General features: G+C 41.7%; 1 protein-coding gene across 1 annotated transcript in view; it reads left to right on the forward strand.

Moving 5' to 3' along the window:
* Window positions 1–1,845: 1,845 nt before the first annotated feature.
* Window positions 1,846–25,215, forward strand: part of LOC138852623 (phospholipid phosphatase 1-like) — an 83,329-nt gene continuing 59,959 nt past the window's right edge. The window contains exon 1 of the mRNA XM_070084388.1: window positions 1,846–2,994. Coding sequence (XP_069940489.1) covers window positions 2,934–2,994 — 61 coding nt within the window. The 5' untranslated portion in view covers window positions 1,846–2,933. The remainder of the gene's footprint in view (window positions 2,995–25,215) is intronic.

Here is a 25,215-nt window from a genome sequence, read left to right on the forward strand (position 1 = left end):
AACACTAGCAATACTAACAACAACACTAACAATACTAACAACAACAATAAAAATACTAACAACTACACTAACAATACTAACAACACTAACAACAACACTAACAATACTAACAAGACTAGCAATGCTAACAACAACACTAACAATACTAACAACACTAACAATACTAACAACAACACTAACAATACTAACAACAACACTAACAATACTAACAACAACACTAACAATACTAACAACAACACTAACAATACTAACAACAACACTAACAATACTAACAACACTAGCAATACTAACAACAACACTAACAATGATAACAACAACACTAACAGTACTAACAACAACACTAACAATAGTAACAACAACAACACTAACAATACTAACAACAACACTAACAATGCTAACAACAACACTAACAATGCTAACAACAACACTAACAATACTAACAACAACACTAACAATACTAACAACAACACTAACAATACTAACAACAACACTAACAATACTAACAACAACACTAACAATACTAACAACAACACTAACAGTAATAACAACACTAACAATACTAACAACAACACTAACAATACTAACAACAACAACACTAACAATACTAACAACAACAACACTAACAGTAATAACAATACTAACAACAACACTAACAATACTAACAACAACACTAACAATACTAACAACAACAACACTAACAGTAATAACAACACTAACAATACTAACAACAACACTAACAATACTAACAACAGCAACACTAACAATACTAACAACAACAACACCAACAGTAATAACAACACTAACAATACTAACAACAACACTAACAATACTAACAACAACACTAACAATACTAACAACAACAACACTAACAGTAATAACAACACTAACAATACTAACAACACTAGCAATACTAACAACAACACTAACAATACTAACAACAACAATAAAAATACTAACAACTACACTAACAATACTAACAACACTAACAACAACACTAACAATACTAACAACAACACTAACAATACTAACAACAACACTAACAATACTAACAACAACACTAACAATGCTAACAACAACACTAACAATACTAACAACAACACAAACAATACTAACAACAACAACACTAACAATGCTAACAACACTAACAATACTAACAACAATACTAACAATACTAACAACAACACTAACAACACTAACAATGCACTTTCCATCAAGACTGGTAGAGTGAACACATGGACTCCAGGCTGAGGGACCGACTCCCTCACACTCCTCATCTTCCACCGTTCTCCTCTGTATTGGACTGAAGAAACCACTGACTGGCGAAACTTTTCCAGAATAAAGATACCCTAATGTTGTACAAGTGTCTCATTTATCAACAATACTAACAACAACAACAATAACAAGAACAATACCAACAACAATACTAACAACAGTACTAACAACAACGACAACAACACTAACAACAACAATACTAACAACAGCGACAGTGCTAACAACAACGACAATACTAACAACAACAACACTAACAACAACAAAACTAACAACAATACTAAAAATACAATACTAACAACAACAATACAAACAACAACAACAACACTAACAACAACAATACTAAAAACAACGCCAATACTAACAACAACAACAATAACAACACCAACAACACTAACAACAACAAACACTTAGTCTACTCTGCACAATGGGTAACACAGACAGCAGCATGGTGACTGTACATCAAACTGTCTCAACTTAGACTGTACTTGTAATTGCATCATAAGAGCAGGGTGGTGACCGGTGCTGCAGGATGTGTTGCAGCTGTCCTCACTCCTTCATTTTTCCTTCTTACAGACTGACTGTGGGTAGGCACAGGCGACCACAGACACCAGAAGGACGTCACATGCACAGGACACCGTCAGGGCAGACGCTGCGGGGGAAACAGACGCTTATTCCAGCGGAAGAGCTGTGGGGATCTGCGTTCGATTAGTGCAGCAGGAAGTGGTGGCAGCAGCAGAAGCAGCAACAGCAGCAGAAGGACCAACAGCATCAAAAAATAGCAGCAGCAAGGATAAAGTCTTCCTTCATACGACATCAGCGTCTTAATCTCATCGTTGAAAATATTGTAAAAACAAAATAAATGCAGATTTGTGGAGGTGTGACGTAGTGAGAGCGGAAGTTTATCTGACAGAGGAAATCCTTGATGACTTGGTTTCTGGATATTACATACAAAATATTATACATGTATTGCTAGAAGCCCCTCATCCTTGAACAAGGGATATTATCCACACAGTACTACATACTTTTAATCTATTCGTTGTAACCTTAACTGTATCAGTATTTATATACTTAACTGTAAGGATACTTTCTCTGGGTACCTTTACAGATACACAAGAATAGTTATATACACATTTCTCTCTCTCTCTCTCTCTCTCTCTCTCTCTCTCTCTCTCTCTCTCTCTTTCTCTCTCTCTCTCTCTCTCTCTCTCTCTTTCTCTCTCTTTTCTGGAAAAATAAAGATTTTTTCTGAGAGTGCAAACCACAAGGGAACCAACTAGTGGCGTTATTAGGGAAGGGCTAAGTGGCTCCACACACATTCATCGTCAGAGCTAACTCGCCATTCTGGCTGTTCAGGACCCCAAGGATCTTACAGCAGGAGCTAGTCAGGCGAGGACCTTCACGAAGAGGCGGCAACTTGGTCTTCTAGCCACGTATAACGCTTGTTGGAACCGTGGCTGCAGGAGACGAGCAGGTCCCTGGACCGAAGTTTTGCAAGTGACATCGAAGTGGTTGCAGGAGGCATCGAGGTGACGCAGGGTACATCGAATTAACAACAGGAGACATTGGAGTGACGCAGGAACCATCAGAGTGACTCAAGTAGACAGTGAAGTGACGCAAAAGACATCGTAGTCACGTAGGAGAAGTTAAAGTTCGTCGGCGTCATGCGGTTCGACTCCAGCAGGGTGTTGCGGACCGCCTTTGACGTCTTCCTCTATGCTATAGGTGAGTAAACCTTTGTAGATTCTCTCTTTCTCTTCCAGCACACGCTAGTTCTGAGAAGTCCAGCACCACACGTCGGTTCTCAGAGGTTCTCCAACAGAGGTCGGTTCTTAATGGTTCTTCAACAAAGGTTGGTTCTTACAGGTTCTCCATAGAGGTCGCTTCTATAAGGCTCTCCACTACAGGTCAGTTTTAAGAGATTCTCCAACAGTGGTCGGTTCTATGAGGTACTCCACCACAGGTTGGTTCTAAGAGGTTCTAAAACAAAGGTAGATTCTAAGAGGTAATATCGATGTGTTTTTCTTACGAAGGTTCTTCAGAAACTGGCCTGTCACGGAGGTTCACAAACCAGTAACTCGCCAGCCAAATTTCTCTCTCTTTCTTTTTTTACACAGGGTTTGACAAGGTTAGGTTAAGGATCCCTAGCTTTATTGACAAGCTATTTACAGGTTAAGGATTCCTAACTTTATTGACAAGCTAAGAGCTGTTACCTACATCAGCTCATTTGAAAGCATTTTTATTGTTATGAGACATACAAGTAGGGAACAGGATGAAGTTGGAGCCATCTGTGGGCCAGCATTTTCATCTGATCAACTGACTTTATCTCGTTGACATCATTATGCTGTATGAATGTGTTCCATACTCGAGTCATCCTGGGTAAATATGATCTCAGATGGAGTGATGTTCTGGAGAAGGGTACAGCCAGAGCTCTCTCTCTCTCTCTCTCTCTCTCTCTCTCTCTCTCTCTCTCTCTCTCTCTCTCTCTCTCTCTTTATCTCTCTCTCTCTCTCTCTCTCTCTCTCTTTCTCTCACACACACACACACACCTTTCCCTTCCCGATATCATCTTATCATAAATAAGGGTTTGCTAGCAGCCTCGCCCCACGCACTCCTGGAGGGAGGGTGCCCATTGTAGAGTACTCCAGGTCCTCCAGGTACTCCAGGTCCTCCAGGTACTCCAGGTCCTCCAGTCTACCTGGAGTCTTGTCTACCTCGATAACGTCACGATAATTTCACAGGGTTCCACAAGGTAGTAGAATTTACTTTCTTCAAGTGTGTGTGTGTGTGTGTGTGTGTGTGTGTGTGTGTGTGTGTGTGTGTGTGTGTGTGTGTGTGTGTGTGTGTGTGTGTGTGTGTGTGTGTGTACTCACCTAGTTGAGGTTGCGGGGGTCGAGTCCAAGCTCCTGGCCCCGCCTCTTCACTGATCGCAACTAGGTCACTCTCCCTGAGCCGTGAGCTTTATCATACCTCTGCTTAAAGCTATGTATGGATCCTGCCTCCACTACATCGCTTCCCAAACTATTCCACTTACTGACTACTCTGTGGCTGAAGAAATACTTCCTAACATCCCTGTGATTCATCTGTGTCTTCAGCTTCCAACTGTGTCCCTTTGTTACTGTGTCCAATCTCTGGAACATCCTGTCTTTGTCCACCTTGTCAATTCCTCTCAGTATTTTGTATGTCGTTATCATGTCCCCCCTATCTCTCCTGTCCTCCAGTGTCGTCAGGTTGATTTCCCTTAACCTCTCCTCGTAGGACATACCTCTTAGCTCTGGGACTAGTCTTGTTGCAAACCTTTGCACTTTCTCTAGTTTCTTCACGTGCTTGGCTAGGTGTGGGTTCCAAATTGGTGCCGCATACTCCAATATGGGCCTAACGTACACGGTGTACAGGGTCCTGAATGATTCCTTATTAAGATGTCGGAATGCTGTTATGAGGTTTGCTAGGCGCCCATATGCTGCAGCAGTTATTTGGTTGATGTGCGCTTCAGGAGATGTGCCTGGTGTTATACTCACCCCAAGATCTTTTTCCTTGAGTGAGGTTTGTAGTCTCTGGCACCCTAGACTGTACTCCGTCTGCGGTCTTCTTTGCCCTTCCCCAATCTTCATGACTTTGCACTTGGTGGGATTGAACTCCAGGAGCCAACTGCTGGACCAGGTCTGCAGCCTGTCCAGTGTGTGTGTGTGTGTGTGTGTGTGTGTGTGTGTGTGTGTGTGTGTGTGTGTGTGTGTGTGTGTGTGTGTGTGTGTGTGTGTGTGTGTGTGTGTGTGTGTGTGCGAAAGTGATAAATTATTATTATTATTATTATTATTATTATTATTATTATTATTACTATTATCATCATCATCATCATCATCATCATCATCATCATCGTTTATTACTATTATTATTATTTACAATAAAAAGTGCCGTTAATATCATAATCCTTTCAACAGAGACAGTGACAAAAAAAAGTCTAAGAGTCAAGTAGCATTAGCTAACAATAGCCTTCAAGATCGTTGAACCCCTTCACACACACACACACACACACACACACACACACACACACACACACACACACACGGTGACAGCAGTAAGACAAAAGAGAGAGGGATGGGTAGATTTCGTTTTTCTTGGACTGCAAGAAGGCGTTTGACACAGTTCCACACAAGAGATTAGTGCAAAAACTGGAGGACCAGGCAGGGATAACAGGGAAGGCACTGCAATGGATCAGGGAATACTTGTCAGAAGACAGCAGCGAGTCATGGTACGTGGCGAGATGTCAGAGTGGGCGCCGATAACGAGCGGGGTGCCACAGGGGTCAGTCCTAGGACCGGTGCTGTTTCTGGTATTTGTGAACGACATGACGGAAGGAATAAACTCCGAAGTGTCCCTGTTTACAGGTGATGTGAAGTTGATGAGAAGATTTCAATCGGACAACGACCAGGCAGAACCATAAAGGGATCTGGACAGGCTTCAGGCCTGGTCCAGCAACTGGCTTCTGGAGTTCAACCCCACCAAGTACAAGGTCATGAAGATTGGGGAAAGCAAAGAAGACCATAGACGGAGTACAGTCTAGGGGGCCAGAGACTACAGACCTCACTCAAGGAAAAGGATCTTGGGGTGGGTATAACACCGGGCACATCTCCTGAGACGCACATCAACCAAATAACTGATGCAACATATGGGTGCCTAGCAAACCAGCATTCCGACATCTTAATAAGGAATCGTTCAATACCTTGCACACCGTGTACGTTAGGCCCATATTGGAGTATGCAGCACCAGTTTGGAACCCTCACCTAGCCAAGCACGTAAAGAAACTAGAGAAAGTGCAGAGGTTTGCAACAAGACTAGTCCCGGAGCTAAGAGGTATGTCCTACGAGGAGAGGTTAAGGGAAATCGACCTGACGACACAGGAAGACAGAAGAGATCGGGGGGATATGCTACCGACATATAAAATACTGAGAGGCATCGACAAGGTGGACAGAGACAGAATGTTCCAGAGATGGGACACAGCAACAAGGAGTCACAATTGGAAGTTGAAGACTCAGATGAATCACAGGGATGTTAGGAAGTATTTCTTCAGTCACAGAGTTGTCAGGAAGAGGAATAGCCTGGGTAGTGATGTAGTGGAGTCAGGATCCATACATAGCTTTAAGAAGGGGTATGATCAAGCTCATGGAGCAGGAAGAGTTACCGAGTAGCGGCCAGTGAAGAGGCGGGGCCAGGAGCTGTGGCTAAACCCCTGCGACCACAAATAGGTGAGTACACACACACACAGGCGCCAGGAGCTAGGACTCGACCCCTGCAACCTCAACTAGGTGAGTACACACACACACACACACACACACACACACACACACACACACACACACACACACACACACACACACACACACACACACACACACACACACAGACACACACAGTTCACCCATGAAACTTACATTACTTTATGCCCTTCTCTCTTCTCCTCCCTTCACCCCTTCTCTCTTCTCCTCCCTTCACCCCTTCTCTCTTCTCCTCCCTTCACCCCTTCTCTCTTCTCCTCCCTTCACCCCTTCTCTCTTCTCCTCCCTTCACCCCTTCTCTCTTCTCCTCCCTTCACCCCTTCTCTCTTCTCCTCCCTTCACCCCTTCTCTCTTCTCCTCCCTTCACCCCTTCTCTCTTCTTCCTTCACCCCTTCTCTTTACTCTCCTCCCTCCTTTCATCCTGTTTACTGACCCAACCTTTTTGCCTCTTCCTTCCACCCTCCCCTTTCCATTTATCCCCTCCCTCCCCCCCCCTTCCCTTCTTGTCCCATCCTTCACCTGTTTCCTTCAGCATGTACCCACTCTCCTCACCCTTTCCCCTCATCCTCCTCCTTACTCTCTCCCCTCATCCTCCCCCCTTCCCCTCTCCCCCATCCTTCTTGTTTATGTACGTAAGAATTCCACAAGATTAAGGATGAGAGTTGAAACAAGTTTTTTTTTTACAGAAGCAGAGACATGCTAATCTCCTTCAGCTTATTTTAAAGCTTGAAGGTAGCAAAAGCTTTTCTTGCGGCGTTAATTAGAGGGGTTTACTTTACGCAGTTTTAAGTAACAAATATAAAACAGAGTGTGAAGTGAGAGCCATCTATGGGCCGGAAATTTCACGTGATCGACTGACTTGATTTATATTCGTTTGTGTAAATTCTGTTCCAGACGAGTATCAGTTGAGGATTGATTGCTGGTGGAGAGATATTTTTGAAATGGTGATGGATGCCCGTCGTGTGGTGTATCTTCTGGCTGCCCAAGAATTTGGGTCAGATGGGAGGTCCTTGGTACTGGATACAACAGTAAAGCCACCTTTATCTCTCCAGAGTTGAAGGTTATCTAGGAACGTTAGATCTAATGGTCTAAGTCGGACCGAAACGTCGTTATAAGTCTCATTCCCTTATGTGCGGGTTATTTGTGTATTGGAGGTAAATCACTTTGTTTGATCCACCATCGTGTCTTGAATCCGGAGAAAAAGACAGTGAATAGGCCGTTCAAGACGGTAGGCTTGTGTCTCTTAGAGTCCTGCAGCCAGTGTTGCCGAACAAGCAGCAGAAGCCCCAGCAGAAGGCCTGGTCACAGACCGGGCCGCGGGGGCGTTGACCCCCGGAACTCTCTCCAGATAAACTCCAGGTAATGACGTCGATTCTCTTGCTGCTTTTCCAGCTAATTCCAGTCCATAGTTCGTCATCATCACTGCAGAGAGAAACTGCAATGCCAGTTACTGATAACAATGACACTGACCTGTTGCTCTAGCTACAAGACTTTTTCTTTTGTATATTGAGATTACATTTGTCATCTCCAACAAAAAGGGCTGTGTGCCCCGTGATGGGCAGAGTTGGTAAAAGTGTGTGAGAAGTAATGGTACGTTGGTCACCCTGTTCATACTTTACACTGGTGCTCATCTTATGTAAACCCACAGACTTTTCTGTGTCCAGGTATTTAAGCAGAAAAAGTTCTGATTTTGTCGCCTTCAGCAACTTTGACACAATTTTTGCAATTAGTCTTGGAGGTCATCTTCCTTCGTCTAGGAAGTCAGATGGGATGTTAATAAGTCTGTTTTATCGTGCCTTAAGAGATGGAAGGGTATTTTTAGGTGAATATTCCAGTCGGTCTTTAGCCAGAGACAACCAGACCGTTGAGCTCACATTGCCTAATGTCAAATTTTTATATGTCTGCTTGCCACCAAGAGATAGCAAATCGTTGTCTTGTTGTGGGTAGAAGGATGTCTTTCATACCCTTGTATCTGGCATCAACTGCTTCATTGTAGCAAAAAAAAAAAAACACAGACAAATACAGTCGATGAAAGATATAGTGTACTTGCGTTGGAGACACGGACTGACTGGTGAACGCATTTGAACCAGGTTGTTGACACAACAGTGGAGAGAAAAAATGTATCATTCAGTGATTGCGCACTATGCAGTGAATTATTATCTAGTTTCCCTTCCACAGCAAGGTCCTGTGAATCATTTCTTCCCTTTACTCTGTTTTGATGCTCATTGAGACAGTTATGTGGTCTGCTGAGTCGGCATATCCAAGAAGTCTGTAAGTAACGACGTCTTCATGGAGGGTCGGTCACCACGGGGTCAGGGGAAGTTCCAGAGTTAATTGTGTGAATGGTCGACGACTGCATGGTGCTTGTAATTGTCTCTCTGTATAAAGTACAAATTGAGGCCACCAGAAACTACAATGCGTTGGTGGCTATTTTACAGAAGAGAGGTGTCTGTGTTTCCTATTAGGAATTTTAATGCGTCTGCATCCTGTCAACGAAACCTGCACGCTGCATACATTACTTTAGAAGTCCTGGGATGTATGCACAGCCAGGAGAATATAATTTCCCGATGTTCAGGAATGAAAGCATGTATGAGAACGAATAGACTTGTGGACACACAATAGAACAATTCCGCTGGGACCCAGTCTAAGTTATGAGGAATGCTGTGGTCCAGTGATGCTTCCATTACTACAGCCACGCTAAGGTGGTGAAGATTCACGAGACGGTGCGTGAGCTCACCAACATTGGTGATGAAGCCTCTTAGGCTGGCAGACAACATGCTCGTGGACTGGCTCCCTGTGTTTGTACTCTTGCTTGAGTAAGCAGTAGTATGTGATGTTTGACCTAGTTTCTGTTAAGAAACATGGGCGTTGGTGTGTGTTCCAGCACGCAGTACAAAACATGTAGAAGCGTGGCAGCAGAGACTGGGTGGGGGGGAGTAAAAGACAAACGTAAAACAAGCCTTTACTGAGATGATATTTCGCTCTGTGTACAACTTTATCGAATCAAAATTTCCTAAAGCTTTACACAATGCAAAACGATGTCTCTTACTCCATCCTGTTGACCTCTTGCCTTTGCATCCGGCTGGCTGGGTGACGAGTTAGTAGGTGAACCAGATATGGAAGGCTCTTGATGTAATCAGAGCCCACATCTTCCAGAAGCTGGTCTTACCTGTCTTAGGACCATTTTTCTGGCCAGATGTCCTCTCGGTGTGTTGTCCATGCGGCGTCAGCCTCACCAGGGCAGACCTCAATTAACTTTCTCTTCCCTCACCCTCATTCCCTGATAAACAGGTATCCCTCAAGGTATTCCTCACACTGTACTACTCAAGCCTGACTTCAGGTCCATTCATTAGGCCACACAGTCACGTCACGCGGTACCAGAGAGGTCCAGCAGTCAGATCTACCCATCAGGTAACCCAATCAGCTCACGGGGTACAAAAGCAAAACCGCTGGAAGTCCGCTCGGGAAATAGCGGATATCCGGTAGAGAAAAGTGGCGTCAAGTGTGTTAAACTCTGCGTTAAACCCGGTAAAACCGTGGCCTAGATTATGCTCATATTTGTTTTACAATGTTGAGTCAAGTAGAGGTATTTCGTCAGTGTCTGTCTCACACTTTCTATTTTTCTTTTTTTTGGTCTATCTACCTCTGTCTTTCTAATATTCTATGTCTGTCTTCCTGACTTATTCTGTCTCACTGACTGTCTGTTATTTTTAACATTATCTGTTTACCTGTTTGTTTCCTTTCTAGTATTTTCTGTATTTATTTGTTAATAAATATATCCGCCTGTCTTTTTATTATTCTCTGTCTGTCTATCTATCTGCCTATCCCTCTGCCTCTAGCATTTTCTATCTATCCATCAATCCTAAGCATTTTCTTTCTGCCTCCATATCTATACAAATACTTTCATATTTAAATATTTATTTTCTGACTTTATATCCATTAATATTTGTGTATTTATCTACTAATCTACCCAAGTATTTATTTACATGTCCATATATGCCTTTCTATCTGCTTATCTGCCTAACTGTCTACTGATTTATCCGTCAATCTGTCTGTAACACAGCCTTGTCTTTGTTACTGTTTGTTTTTGGTTACTGTCACGTTGTTATTAATATTTCTGTAACATATTTGTGACCAGTTTCGAGAGTTCTGGCCGTCAGTGCAGTGGCCAGACTTCCTTGCTGACCGCTTGACCAACTAGGCTATTGCTGGCATTGCAACAATGGCTGATCAGGCACCACCTCCAAAATCTTACCCGGGTTTCGTCTTGAAGGCTTCTTGTCTGTGTTCTGCTATATTTCTTGTACGTGCTGGCAGCCCCTGCTCTTCACTAGGCTTACTCTAAGCTTCTCACTATTTTGGTATGGTAATTATGGACTTGGCATTCGGGTATTTTCCATGTATAGATTATCAGATACATCTTTCGTCTCTGAGAGTGCATTTTAAGTGCTTTGTTAAAGGCGTTACCAGTGGTAAATATATTTGACCGCTTATATGCAAGTAATAAATGATCCCTTTATATTTTCTCCTCGAATATCTCTCATGCCTTGAACGGAACCTTGAGTACCAAACAGTGTGACAGACGAGAGAACCTAAGTGCTTCGAAGAGTCCTATCATTGACGCAGTCTCGGTTACATTTGCATTACTAATACGATGTAAATCATAGGTGGTATGGCTTTGTTATTCTCAGATCTTTACCTGCCCAGTCCCAGAGAGTTTAATCATGTGGTGGCATCGAATTTCTCCTTATTTACCCGTCGATGAAGTTGAAATTTGTTAAATTGGAGCACCATGTTGTTTTGTTCCCACTGGAAGATTTAGCTGAGAAATTATTGTGCTTTTTTTTTTCAGTGTCTCCTACTAAGACAACGTTCTCAAGAAAATGATACAACGTGGTGATTAGTATTTTTGTCTGTCTGCTAAAAGGGCGAGAAACAGTAAAGGTACCAGGACCGTGCCTTGTGGTACTGGCTATGAGAATACATGACAGTAAAGGCACCATGACTGCCTCTAGCGTTACCATGAGAACACGAGACAATAATAATATCTTTATTTCTACAAGTACATGTACAAGGTATACAGGCCTACTTGACATCAGTGACATACTACTATATAGAAAGCCGCTTCTTATGCAGAGCATTTCGGGCAAATTAGGTCAGTTTTGTCCCCGGATGCGACCCACACCAGTCGACTAACACCCAGGTACCCATTTTATACTGATGGGTGAACATGGACAGCAGGTGTCTTATGGAAACATGTCCTTAATGTTATCCAGCCGTACCGGAGATTCGAACTCCGTGTCATGCGTTACCATGAGAATAAGACAATAAAGACACCATGCCAGTGTCTTGCGTTACCATGAGAATATGGGGCAATAAAGACACCATGACAGTGACTTGCGTTACAATGATAATAAGACAATAAAGACACCATGACAGTGTCTTGCGTTACCATGATAATAAGACAATAAAGACACCATGACAGTGTCTTGCGTTACCATGATAATAAGACAATAAAGACACCATGACAGTGTCTTGCGTTACTATGAGAATATGAGACAATAAAGACACCATGACAGTGTCTTGCGTTACTATGAGAATATGAGACAATAAAGACACCATGACAGTGTCTTGCGTTACCATGAGAATAAGACAATAAAGACACCATGACAGTGTCTTGCGTTACCATGAGAATAAGACAATAAAGACACCATGACAGTGTCTTGCGTTACCATGAGAATAAGACAATAAAGACACCATGACAGTGTCTTGCGTTACCATGAGAATAAGACAATAAAGACACCATGACAGTGTCTTGCGTTACCATGAGAATAAGACAATAAAGACACCATGACAGTGTCTTGCTTTACCATGAGAATAAGACAATAAAGACACCATGACAGTGTCTTGCGTTACCATGAGAATAAGACAATAAAGACACCATGACAGTGTCTTGCGTTACCATGAGAATAAGACAATAAAGACACCATGACAGTGTCTTGCTTTACCATGAGAATAAGACAATAAAGACAACATGCGGTACCAAACTTTAGTTTTTATTCCACCTCAGTGGATTTTGTTTTATTTATCTAATATTACGCTTTATTATTTGTCTGCTTAAAAATTTAACATAAATTTCCTCACTTCACTTGTAATACTTTCACCCCTCATCTTATATTCTCCCCTCATCTTATATTCTCCCCTCATCTTATATTCTCCCCTCATTTTATATTCTCCCCTCATCTTATATTCTCCCCTCATCTTATATTCTCCCCTCATCTTATATTCTCCCCTCATCTTATATTCTCCCCTCATCTTATATTCTCCCCTCATCTTATATTCTCCCCTCATCTTATATTCTCCCCTCATCTTATATTCTCCCCTCATCTTATATTCTCCCCTCATCTTATATTCTCCCCTCATCTTATATTCTCCCCTCATCTTATAGTCTTCCCTCATCTTATATTCTCCCCTCATCTTATATTCTCCCCTCATCTTATATTCTCCCCTCATCTTATATTCTCCCCTCATCTTATAGTCTTCCCTCATCTTATATTCTCCCCTCATCTTATAGTCTTCCCTCATCTTATATTCTCCCCTCATCTTATATTCTCCCCTCATCTTATATTCTCCCCTCATCTTATAGTCTTCCCTCATCTTATATTCTCCCCTCATCTTATAGTCTTCCCTCATCTTATATTCTCCCCTCATCTTATATTCTCCCCTCATCTTATATTCTCCCCTCATCTTATATTCTCCCCTCATCTTATAGTCTTCCCTCATCTTATATTCTCCCCTCATCTTATAGTCTTCCCTCATCTTATATTCTCCCCTCATCTTATAGTCTTCCCTCATCTTATATTCTCCCCTCATCTTATAGTCTTCCCTCATCTTATATTCTCCCCTCATCTTATATTCTCCCCTCATCTTATATTCTCCCCTCATCTTATATTCTCCCCTCATCTTATAGTCTTCCCTCATCTTATATTCTCCCTCATCTTATATTCTCCCCTCATCTTATAGTCTTCCCTCATCTTATATTCTCCCCTCATCTTATAGTCTTCCCTCATCTTATATTCTCCCCTCATCTTATATTCTTCCCTCATCTTATATTCTCCCCTCATCTTATAGTCTCCCCTCATCTTATATTCTTTCCTCATCTTATATTCTCCCCTCATCTTATATTCTCCCCTCATCTTATATTCTCCCCTCATCTTATATTCTCCCCTCATCTTATAGTCTCCCCTCATCTTATATTCTCCCCTCATCTTATATTCTCCCCTCATCTTATATTCTCCCCTCATCTTATATTCTCCCCTCATCTTATATTCTCCCCTCATCTTATATTCTCCCCTCATCTTATATTCTCCCCTCATCTTATATTCTCCCCTCATCTTTTAGTCTTCCCTCATCTTATATTCTCCCCTCATCTTATATTCTCCCCTCATCTTATATTCTCCCCTCATCTTATATTCTCCCCTCATCTTATATTCTCCCCTCATCTTATATTTTCCCCTCATCTTATATTCTCCCATCTTATATTCTCCCCTCATCTTATATTCTCTCCTCATCTTATATTCTCCCCTCATCTTATGTTCCCCCTCATCTTATATTCTCCCCTCATCTTATATTCTCCCCTCACCTTATATTCTCCCCTCATCTTATATTCTCCCCTCATCTTATAGTCTTCCTGTCGTGTGGGGTTAGGTAGGAGATTGATGGATAAGGTAAACTCATTTGTTGGATGGTAATGCTATATTGTGAGACTGTGGTAATCGGAGATGGAGCCCAGCCTGGCATGTCCTGCCTTCTACTATGCCTATGCGTAGACTGAGAGCGAGGTAGCCTCTCCGGCTTACTCATGGAGCATCCCGTGACGTCACACAGTCACAGGTCTAAGGGATCTTCTATATAAAGCACATGGATGGTACTATGATACGCTATACAACACATATAAAGGAGGATCAGCAACTATGCTGACAGCTCGGTCATGTTACGTATGTCGTCTCGACATACACTACTAAGCTATAGGATGAACAGGCAGGTGGTTCTGGGCTGATTCTATACAATAACGAATTCATATATAACTTAGAACTAATGGATGGTATCATACTGAATGTTAAATGAGTTTTACGTAATGGGTGTTAATGTAATCAGTTTTAACGTAATGCATTAAAACTTATAAGAACAAATCATTGTACATTATGGGATGGAATTGATCGATCGATCTGTATTCATGCAATCTACGGATTCTGAGGAAGAATAAATAAATATATATATATATATATATAGGGATTGGCAGAGAGCATGCATAGTTCCTTTGTATAAAGGCAAAGGGGATAAAAGAGAGTGCAAAAATTATAGGGGGATAAGTCTGTTGAGTGTACCTGGTAAAGTGTATGGTAGAGTTATAATTGAAAGAATTAAGAGTAAGACGGAGAATAGGATAGCAGATGAACAAGGAGGCTTTAGGAAAGGTAGGGGGTGTGTGGACCAGGTGTTTACAGTGAAACATATAAGTGAACAGTATTTAGATAAGGCTAAAGAGGTCTTTGTGGCATTTATGGATTTGGAAAAGGCGTATGACAGGGTGGATAGGGGGGCAATGTGGCAGATGTTGCACGTGTATGGTGTAGGAGGTAGGTTACTGAAAGCAGTGAAGAGTTTTTACGAGGATAGTGAGGCTCAAGTTAGAGTATGTAGGAAAGAGGGAAATTTTTTCCCAGTAAAAGTAGGCCTTAGACAAGGATGTGTGATGTCACCGTGGTTGTTTAATATATTTATAGATGGGGTTGTAAGAGAAGTAAATGCGAGGGTCTTGGCAAGAGGCGTGGAGTTAAAAGATAAAGAATCACACACAAAGTGGGAGTTGTCACAGCTGCTCTTTGCTGATGACACTGTGCTCTTGGGAGATTCTGAAGAGAAGCTGCAGAGATTGGTGGATGAATTTGGTAGGGTGTGCAAAAGAAGAAAATTAAAGGTGAATACAGGAAAGAGTAAGGTTATGAGGATAACAAAAAGATTAGGTGATGAAAGATTGAATATCAGATTGGAGGGAGAGAGTATGGAGGAGGTGAACGTATTCAGATATTTGGGAGTGGACGTGTCAGCAGATGGGTCTATGAAAGATGAGGTGAATCATAGAATTGATGAGGGAAAAAGAGTGAGTGGTGCACTTAGGAGTCTGTGGAGACAAAGAACTTTGTCCTTGGAGGCAAAGAGGGGAATGTATGAGAGTATAGTTTTACCAACGCTCTTATATGGGTGTGAAGCGTGGGTGATGAATGTTGCAGCGAGGAGAAGGCTGGAGGCAGTGGAGATGTCATGTCTGAGGGCAATGTGTGGTGTGAATATAATGCAGAGAATTCGTAGTTTGGAAGTTAGGAGGAGGTGCGGGATTACCAAAACTGTTGTCCAGAGGGCTGAGGAAGGGTTGTTGAGGTGGTTCGGACATGTAGAGAGAATGGAGCGAAACAGAATGACTTCAAGAGTGTATCAGTCTGTAGTGGAAGGAAGGCGGGGTAGGGGTCGGCCTAGGAAGGGTTGGAGGGAGGGGGTAAAGGAGGTTTTGTGTGCGAGGGGCTTGGACTTCCAGCAGGCATGCGTGAGCGTGTTTGATAGGAGTGAATGGAGACAAATGGTTTTTAATACTTGACGTGCTGTTGGAGTGTGAGCAAAGTAACATTTATGAAGGGATTCAGGGAAACCGGCAGGCCGGACTTGAGTCCTGGAGATGGGAAGTACAGTGCCTGCACTCTGAAGGAGGGGTGTTAATGTTGCAGTTTTAAAAACTGTAGTGTAAAGCACCCTTCTGGCAAGACAGTGATGGAGTGAATGATGGTGAAAGTTTTTCTTTTTCGGGCCACCCTGCCTTGGTGGGAATCGGCCAGTGTGATAATAAATAAAAAAAAAATATATATTATATATATATATTTATTATATATATATTATATATATATTATATATATATTATATTATATATATATTATATATATATTATATATATATATATACAAGGTGAAATTAACAGCAAAGACATCTGGTGCGCACTCAGATCATTACTGTCAAATTCTCAGAATACGGAGGGAACGTGAACACCAAAAAAAAAAATTCTGAAAAACTAATCAGTTAATAACAAACAGTTGACAATTTCCTTCATTTCGGACATCTAGTTATACAGACTGTGTACATTTAAACCCAATTCTGCGAGGGTGAGGTTTACATATGCAGAATGATTATCATCTCTGGGAGGATCGAATTCCTCTGCAATGGTTAACACATGCCTTGACTGAGGGAGATCTGAACGAGTATCTACAAAAGATACTTGTGGGTTTCTCATTACTTGTCGAGTACGCAAGGAGTAATGACATTCAGGTTGAATATCTGATTGAGTATTTGAGGTAGGGGGTACAGAGTCAAGAGGATTTTCAGCATCTGTCACATTAGTCTGGGTAGCAATATCATCAACATCGCATACTAATTTCATACAATCTAAATGCAATTCTTTGTACTTACCAGTACTAATTTCTCTAACCTTATACTTATTACCAGAGATATGTTTTACAACTCGATAGGAGCCAACAAACTTTTGATCGAGCTTAGGCATTTCGGATGTTTTGTTGAAATTTGTCAGCATTACTCTTGAACCTACTTTAACTTTTGATGGCTTAGCACGGCTATTAGTTACTCTAGTAAATTCTGCTGTTGATTTATGAAGTGTTTCACGGATTCTTCTAAAAACACTCTGAGCTATGCTGGTACGAGTTGCTATGAAATCATTAGGGTTGTAATTGGGTTTCGGAGTGGAATATAACAACTCATAGGGTAAACGCTTGTCTACACCATGCAATGCATAATGTGGGGTATCACCTATAGAAGCATTGTAAGCAGAATTTATGGCACATTGAACATCTGGTATAACTTCATCCCAAGTTTCACTATTGGGGTTGATAGTGGCTCTCAAAACATCAAGTAATACTTTCTTATTGGTTTGTTCAGCTAACCCATTGCTGGCAGGATGATGAGGAACAATGGTGGATTTAGAGATCTTGTACAAAGTACACAAATTTTCAAGAATCTCATTACAGAATTCACCTCCATTATCTGTTACTAAGGACTTAGGGGTGGTATGCCTGCTGATAATGCATTCTTTAAATGCTTTAGCTACTGTCTCGGCAGTCTTATCTGCAATAGGAACTAACTCACAATATCTGGTGAAATGGTCTATCATAACACACAGATGTTTGTTGCCTTGGAGGGAACATTTAAAATTGGTTAACAAATCAAGGGCAACTCTTTCCCATGGTTCGCTAGTGGTTGGGTACACTTGGATTGGATTAGGACCATTGACATTTCCTTTATGTTGCATACAAACACTACATTTCTTAACATACTCTGAAATGTCAGTTGCCATATGTGGCCAAAAGTACTTCATTCTGGCTTGTTTCACAGAACAATCCATACCAGGGTGTGCAACACCTGGTGCATCATGAACTAGCTGTAGAGCTACGTTCACTAGTGACTGTGGAATAACTAACTGGTACACTCTTCTACTTGGAGTACCCAATTCGGCTTTTCGATACAGTAATTCTTGGCTCATTACAAAGTCACTGATGGGTGCTGGTGGCTTCACAGTAAGAATAAGATCTTCCTGGAGCAGGAATCGAATCACACCAGACCACATGGGATCTGTTCTTTGGGCATTCATTACATCCTCTGCAGTAAATGGAGGATCTGCAGTAACTACACTAACATGTCACGATAAAGCATCTGCGACTATGTTTGACTTGCCAGGTAAATGTTCAAAAGTGGGATTGAACTCTTGGATAGTCAAGGTCCATCTGGCTAACCTTCCAGTAGGTTGTTTGTTCTGGAATAAAGGTATCAGTGGTGCATAGCTGTCAAGACATGAACAGGGTACTGGTAAATAATGTCTTGGAAGTGCTTCAAAGACCATACTATTGCTAAAGCTTCTTGCTCCATTACTGTATAATTACGTTCAGCCTTCGTAAGGACTCTACTAGCAAATGCAACTGTGTTGTACTTGCCATCAGTCTTCTGAGCTAGTACGGCACCTATGCCAATTGAACTAGCATCAGTTGTTAGATAGAAGGGCTTAGAAAAATCTGGGAATTTCAAAATGGGAGCGGACGTTAGCTTTTCTTTTAGTGTCTGGAATGCTCTTTCTTGATGGAAGGTCCAAATGAAAGGAACATCTTTATTAAGCAATTCAGCTAGAGGAGCTGCTATTGAAGAAAAATTAGCAATGAAAGATCTGTAGAAACCTGCTAGACCCACAAAGGATCTTACAGCATCAGCAGTTTTAGGGGATGGAAAATTCAGTACTGCCATTACTTTACTTTGATCAGTCGTAACCCCTCTAGGAGTGACTACGCGACCAAGAAACTTAATTTCTGATCTGAAAAATTGACATTTGGACAGTTTGATCTTTAAATTGGCTTCTTCAAGCTTACCAAGTACTATATCAAGTCTTTTCAGGTGTGTATCCACATCTTCGGACATGACGATTACGTCATCTAAGTACACCATAAGTGCTTTATCTATAAGACCTCTAAAGATATTGGTCATGAGTCTAGAGAACGTGATAGGAGAGGATCGTAATCCAAAAGCCATTTGAAGGAAGTGATAATGACCTGTGGGAGTGGAGAATGCTGTTAGCTCTTGGCTGTCCTCGTGAAGAGGGACTTGCCAAAACCCTTGTAACAAGTCCAGGGTCGAGAAGACTTTGTTATCTTCGATATTGCGTAAAAGATCACCTAGTACAGGAAGTGGGAAGCGATCTGGAATAGTTTTCACATTTAACTTCCTAAAGTCAATCACCGGGTGCCAAGTATCGTCCTTCTTAGGCACTAGGATGAAGGATGCATTCCAGGGTGAATTGCTATATGCAATAACTCCATCATCGAGCATTTGATTGATCAATTCTTCTGTGACAGCAACTTGGGAATGCAGCATTCTGTACGCAGGTATATAGATAGGTCTAGTACCAGGCTCAAGTGGAATACGATGGGACAATAAGTTCGTTATACTCATCTTCTCACCTGGTAAGGCAATGGCCTTACAACGTTTGTTCAACAGCATCAACAAATGCTTCGCTTCATCTAGGAAGTCAGTGGGAGCTAAGTCTTTCTCCTCAACTGGTGGAATGGATTGATCCAATGGAGTGGATGAGGTTTCCCCTGTTGAAATAACACTGACCCACTGGTCAGGTGGCATGTCATCCTGTACTTGAACAGGGTAAGGATAGTGCACCAGGTCAACAAGTTTGGTATTTGCTCTGAGACGAACACTGTGACCCGAAGTGTTAGCAAGGAATAAATGGATCTTACTGTCTCTTACAACGTGTAAGGAAGGTTCAACAAATAAACCCTTGACCTTGCAGGAATCACTGTCAACTAGGACGTTATCACCATCTGGAACATAAGGAACAACAACAGACACTCTAGTGAGAGCACTAGCTGCAACAGAGACGTCTTTCTGCAGACGGCATGTGACATCAACAAGAGATGGCATTACTAGTTTCAAGTAATCGTTTTCCGACAAAGCGTCCCCTGTGGAGAAACTACTACTTGGACTAGCAGACATTGCAGGGATAGGCTGAGTACTCAAAGCAGTCTGAGCATCCTCAGACACTTGAGGCAATACACTATCTTGCATATCTGAAGGTGTAGGTGGAACACAGATGGGAGTGACAGAGTTACCAGTGCCTGACCGCTTGGGTATGCTACTGGAGAATGCATTGGCTTGTAAGGACTTAATCCATACATCATACTCTGTGGCAGTATGGCAGATTTCTGATCCAAGCTGGTAACCCCAAAATGAAACAATCAAGTCATCAATTTGGGCATGCCATCGGTAAGGGTCGAGCACAATGCGTAAGTCTCGCATGGAAGCAAATCCCAGTAGAAGGTCACCAGGGAAAGTAATCTGGTCAACAACAAGAAAAGCAGCAGTAAAGTCTCTACCTTGGATAGAAAAGGAGAGCGAAGTCTGACCTCGGACTTGCAGAGGGAACCAGCTACTCCACTAAGGGAGGTTACAGCAGTTGGTTCAACGAGGAGGACACATCGTAACTGCTTCTCTTTAAACAAGCTAGACCTGATGATATTAACTTGGGCACCAGAGTCCATGAACACATGAATGGGCACATTATGGATAGAAGCTTGTACCAAAGGACCAATAGTTTCATTAGGAGTTATGTGCAAACAGAAAGGTGGGTTGTCATCGGAGAAGGCATTTTCTACTTCATCCCCAAATTCCTCTATGTCAGAGACATGTGAAGCAACCTCAGCAGCAGGGTTGTCATTCTCAAGACTGGCTAAAAGGCTTCATAGGAATTTTGAACTGGGATGGTGTACTCATTATCACCTACTGTCACGACTGGACGAGTAGACTGAGGTGCTCGGATTCCCCCGAATTGGAAGAATGAGCCTGGTTCTGGTTAGTTTGAGAACCACGACGTCTGTTTCCTCTCCTGGCTCTGTGGTTGGAACAGCCACGGGAAGATCTAGAGTACTGCAGGTTGTAGAGAGCATTGCACTCAGATGTGTCATGTCCATGTATTCTATGATAAGTACAGTAGGGAAGATCTGACTGGTACTCATCATCAGTACGACGCCTCTTAGGGTGACTATCAGGACAATTAATTGCAATATGGCCACGGTAACCACAATTGTAGCAAGTTCTTTGACTGTGGGTACTGTACATACTACGGGTGCTATGGGAATGATGGCTCTTAACACTAGCTTTGGATGATGGACGCGAGTGATTAAGGTTGGGAGTTTTGGGTGTAGCACAAACTAGAGGAAGTACAGGAGTAGACAAAGTGGTTGGCGTAGACTTTCGAAAACGGAAGGTTCCCTCAGGACACAAATTTCGTACATGGATGAGAGCTGCGAGCGGTCCCATAGTAGCATCTAGAAGACTTGAATTGTACACATACATAGATGTCGGTGGCATTAGTTGTTTGATAACTCTGAATGCCACTAATTTAGCAAACCCTTCAAGAGCTGGTTTATCGTTATCTTTAAGGTACTTGGAATTTTGACCCGCTCTGACAAATGAGGACATAAGGTTATTTAGACAAAGGGCAAACTCATCTAATGACTCCTCTGGCCTCGGAGCTGTGCACACTAATTCTTTGAGAATGACAAAAGGATCGGTTTCTCACACCGGTTCAAGATAATTACGAATTAACTGTTCATAATCTTGCCACCTGGTTAGGTCTTGAAAGTCCTTCATACGAATTAAGTTAAACACATGTGAGGCGGCTGGAGAATGGGCTAGACTCTCATTTCCGATACTGATTAAACAACTCTCAGATGGAAGACCATCTACTGAAGCATTAGCTCTGGCTCAAACAGTGGTAAACCAACCTTCTAGGTTGTCTGGGTTACCATTGAACAATGGCATAGCGTCATAGGGATCACGACTGAAATTACGCAGACTAGAAGTCTGAGTGTGTCTCTTATTTGATAAAGGATTACTCGAATTGTGAACTGATGTAGTACTGGTTGTACTAGCAGCAATTGCTGAGGCATTGCTTGAGAAGACTTGAGACATGTTTGCAAAATGTAAAACAAGAATTTAGAGAAACTAAAGAAAAAGGTAACTGAGGAACACACGACACAGTGAACTTAAATGGGAAAAAAATGCTTAACTATTCTGCATAAGTAATTAAAAATTGACAGGTCACACTGTAAGCAAGGAAACTCACACTAGAAAATACTCAACTGAATAAACAACACTTTGAAAATCAAGAAAACTTGTACTTTACTCAAATCTAATTTGCTCAACTTTACTTTAAAATTGAATGAATGGCACAGTGAGTTGTCTTTACTCTCAATGCAATAGCGAAATACACAATAAAATGATAAAATAAATAAAAAATGTTAAAATGGACTCAATAAAGCTTGTGCAAAATAAAACAAACTGGGAAACAATTCAAAAAATAAAATAAAATGGCACACAAAGAATAAAATATTATGCACAGAACAGAGCACAAAAAACTGCACTGAAATAAACTGTAGCAATATTGCAAATAACAATTGCTAATCAAAATTATTGCACACACTACTTAAAATTTCTGAAAGAAAAATTTTAAAGACAACACAATGCTTGCACAAGAATTATTGCAAAATGAGTCAATGTGCAATAATAAAAAAAATATTACACACACAAGAAATACAGTTTACAAGATTTAAAAAAAAATATTAGCAAGGAATGAACTGAGTGAACACTTTAACTCTTAACTGCAACTTAAGCAACACTTAACAAGCAAAAGAACAATTTACTTTAAATGAACAACTTAAAAATTGCACTAAGAGTGAATTTGTTCAATGAAACATGAAAAATAATAGGTGCAAAAAACACAGAACAAAAGGTTTGAACACTTACAGTGATGCAGAACACAACACATCAATATAAACACAATACTAGAATTTTCTTGCAATGAAACTTGGTGTGAAAAAATTTTGAAAAATTAATTTTCTTGGTTGCACAAAACAATGGCACTATTGTCTGTGGAAATAAGACAAATTAGACACTGGCTAAATGAAAGAATATGAACACAAAAAATGTTCAACACACAGAGAAAAATGAATTAAACTGGCATGAATACACAAATGCTGGGATAAAAATGTAACAGACAACACTGAGTTGTGATGCAGAATACAAGGTAATAAATTACTGAATTACTTCACTGGAATACTGAGAACACTAGGTGATTCTGAAGTGTAAACACAAGTTCTATACTGCTTATATGTTGCAAACACAACAAAGGAAAAACACTAGGGTACTTACTTCAAGTGTATAAAAAAGGAAACACAACACAACAGACATAAGATAATGCACAGAAATTAACACTGAATTAAGAAGAGAAAAAAAAATATTGCAAACAGGATATAATAAACACTGAGTCTAATCGAGAGTCACTGAATGTCACTAAGAAATCACTGGAAACACAAAAAGAAATGTCTCAACACTTGCAAATGTCTCTATGAAAAATATTATCGCTGTAATGACTTGGTGAAGAATGAGGTGGAAGGTGGTGGAGGTGGTGAAGGATTGTTTATGTCGTCTTGCGGCTGGCTGCTGTCCTCTGCACACGTGATCCTAGAATTTGCGCTTACATCGACGATAGATTTCACACAGGAGGCTTTTAATGATGGGCAAAACACACTCTAGCTCTTGACCCCCTATGTGGTCCTTAAAATATGGTGCTGGAACCTGTAGTAGTGTACCAAAACAATGGTAGAGGTTGGGTGAGTGGGTTAATGGCTGAGTGAGGCGGCTGGGGCCGGTGTCCAGTGGTTGGGTGGGTGGGCTGAAACAGGGCTAAGGCCGAGACCCCGTGGTAACTGGGCCTATGGGATGAACGGCGTAAGCCTCACTGAGGACACCCTCACTGGTGTGAAGATATTTCTAAGCCGACTGGCTTAAAAACAAACCCACAAAATACCACAACACCACAGGAATGAAAAAACACTCAGAATGGCTTTGAGCTTGAAGCACAAAGCGATGAGAAGACTGTACCCACGTGGCTTGCTTGAGTACTGGGGTAAGACACCTGGGTTAGTCACCTGGGTTAGTTGCTGGCTGGCTTATCTTAACTCTTCACACAGAATGGCTTGATAATTTCTAACGATGAGCACAGCAGGGGTGGAAAGCTGGCTGGCAGGCATGGCTGGATGGTGAGGCTAGGCTGACTGACTCCCTCACCACAGACTGTCTTACTGGCTTATTTTGCAAACTTGGGTCAACCCCTCGGGAGTGATGCAAATAAGCAGATAAACACTAATACAAAGAGACTGACCAGTGAATAATGTAGTGGCTGGTAGATGCTTGATTGAGGTAGCTGGCTTGAGGTAGCTGGCTGGCTTGGGGTAGGTCGAGCGTTATCCTGCTCGGCAGGCCTAGTCACAAGATGGCGGCCGGCTCAGTAGAAATTTATCTCCAGAAATCGCTATAATCATCAGGATTACAGGCCCTCCGCTGCCACCAAATTGTCATGTGGGGTTCGGTAGGAGATTGATGGATAAGGTAAACTCACTTGTTGGATGGTAATGCTATATTGTGAGACTGTGGTAATGGGAGATGGAGCCCAGCCTGCCATATCCTGCCTTCTACTATGCCTATGCATAGACTGAGAGCGAGGTAGCCTGTCCCGCTCACTCATGGAGCATCCCGTGACGTCACACAGTCACAGGCCTAAGGGATCTTCTATATAAAGCACATGGATGGTACTATGATATGCTATACAACACATATAAAGGAGGATCAGCAACTATGCTGACATTCCCTCATCTTATATTCTCCCCTCATCTTATATTCTACCCTCATCTTATAGTCTTCCCTCATCTTACATTCTCCCCTCATCTTACAGTCTTCCCTCATCTTATAGTCTTTCCTCATCTTATAGTCTTCCCTCATCTTATATTCTCCCCTCATCTTATATTCTACCCTCATAGTCTTCCCTCATCTTACATTCTTCCCTCATCTTAGTCTTCCCTCATCTTATAGTCTTCCCTCATCTTATAGTCTTCCCTCATCTTATATTCTCCCCACATCTTATATTCTACCCTCATCTTATAGTCTTCCCTCATCTTATATTCTCCCCTCATCTTATATTCTACCCTCATATTGTATTCTCACC

The sequence above is a fragment of the Cherax quadricarinatus genome, chromosome 13, assembly GCF_038502225.1.
Source record: "Cherax quadricarinatus isolate ZL_2023a chromosome 13, ASM3850222v1, whole genome shotgun sequence".
Taxonomy (NCBI): Eukaryota; Metazoa; Arthropoda; class Malacostraca; order Decapoda; family Parastacidae; genus Cherax; species Cherax quadricarinatus.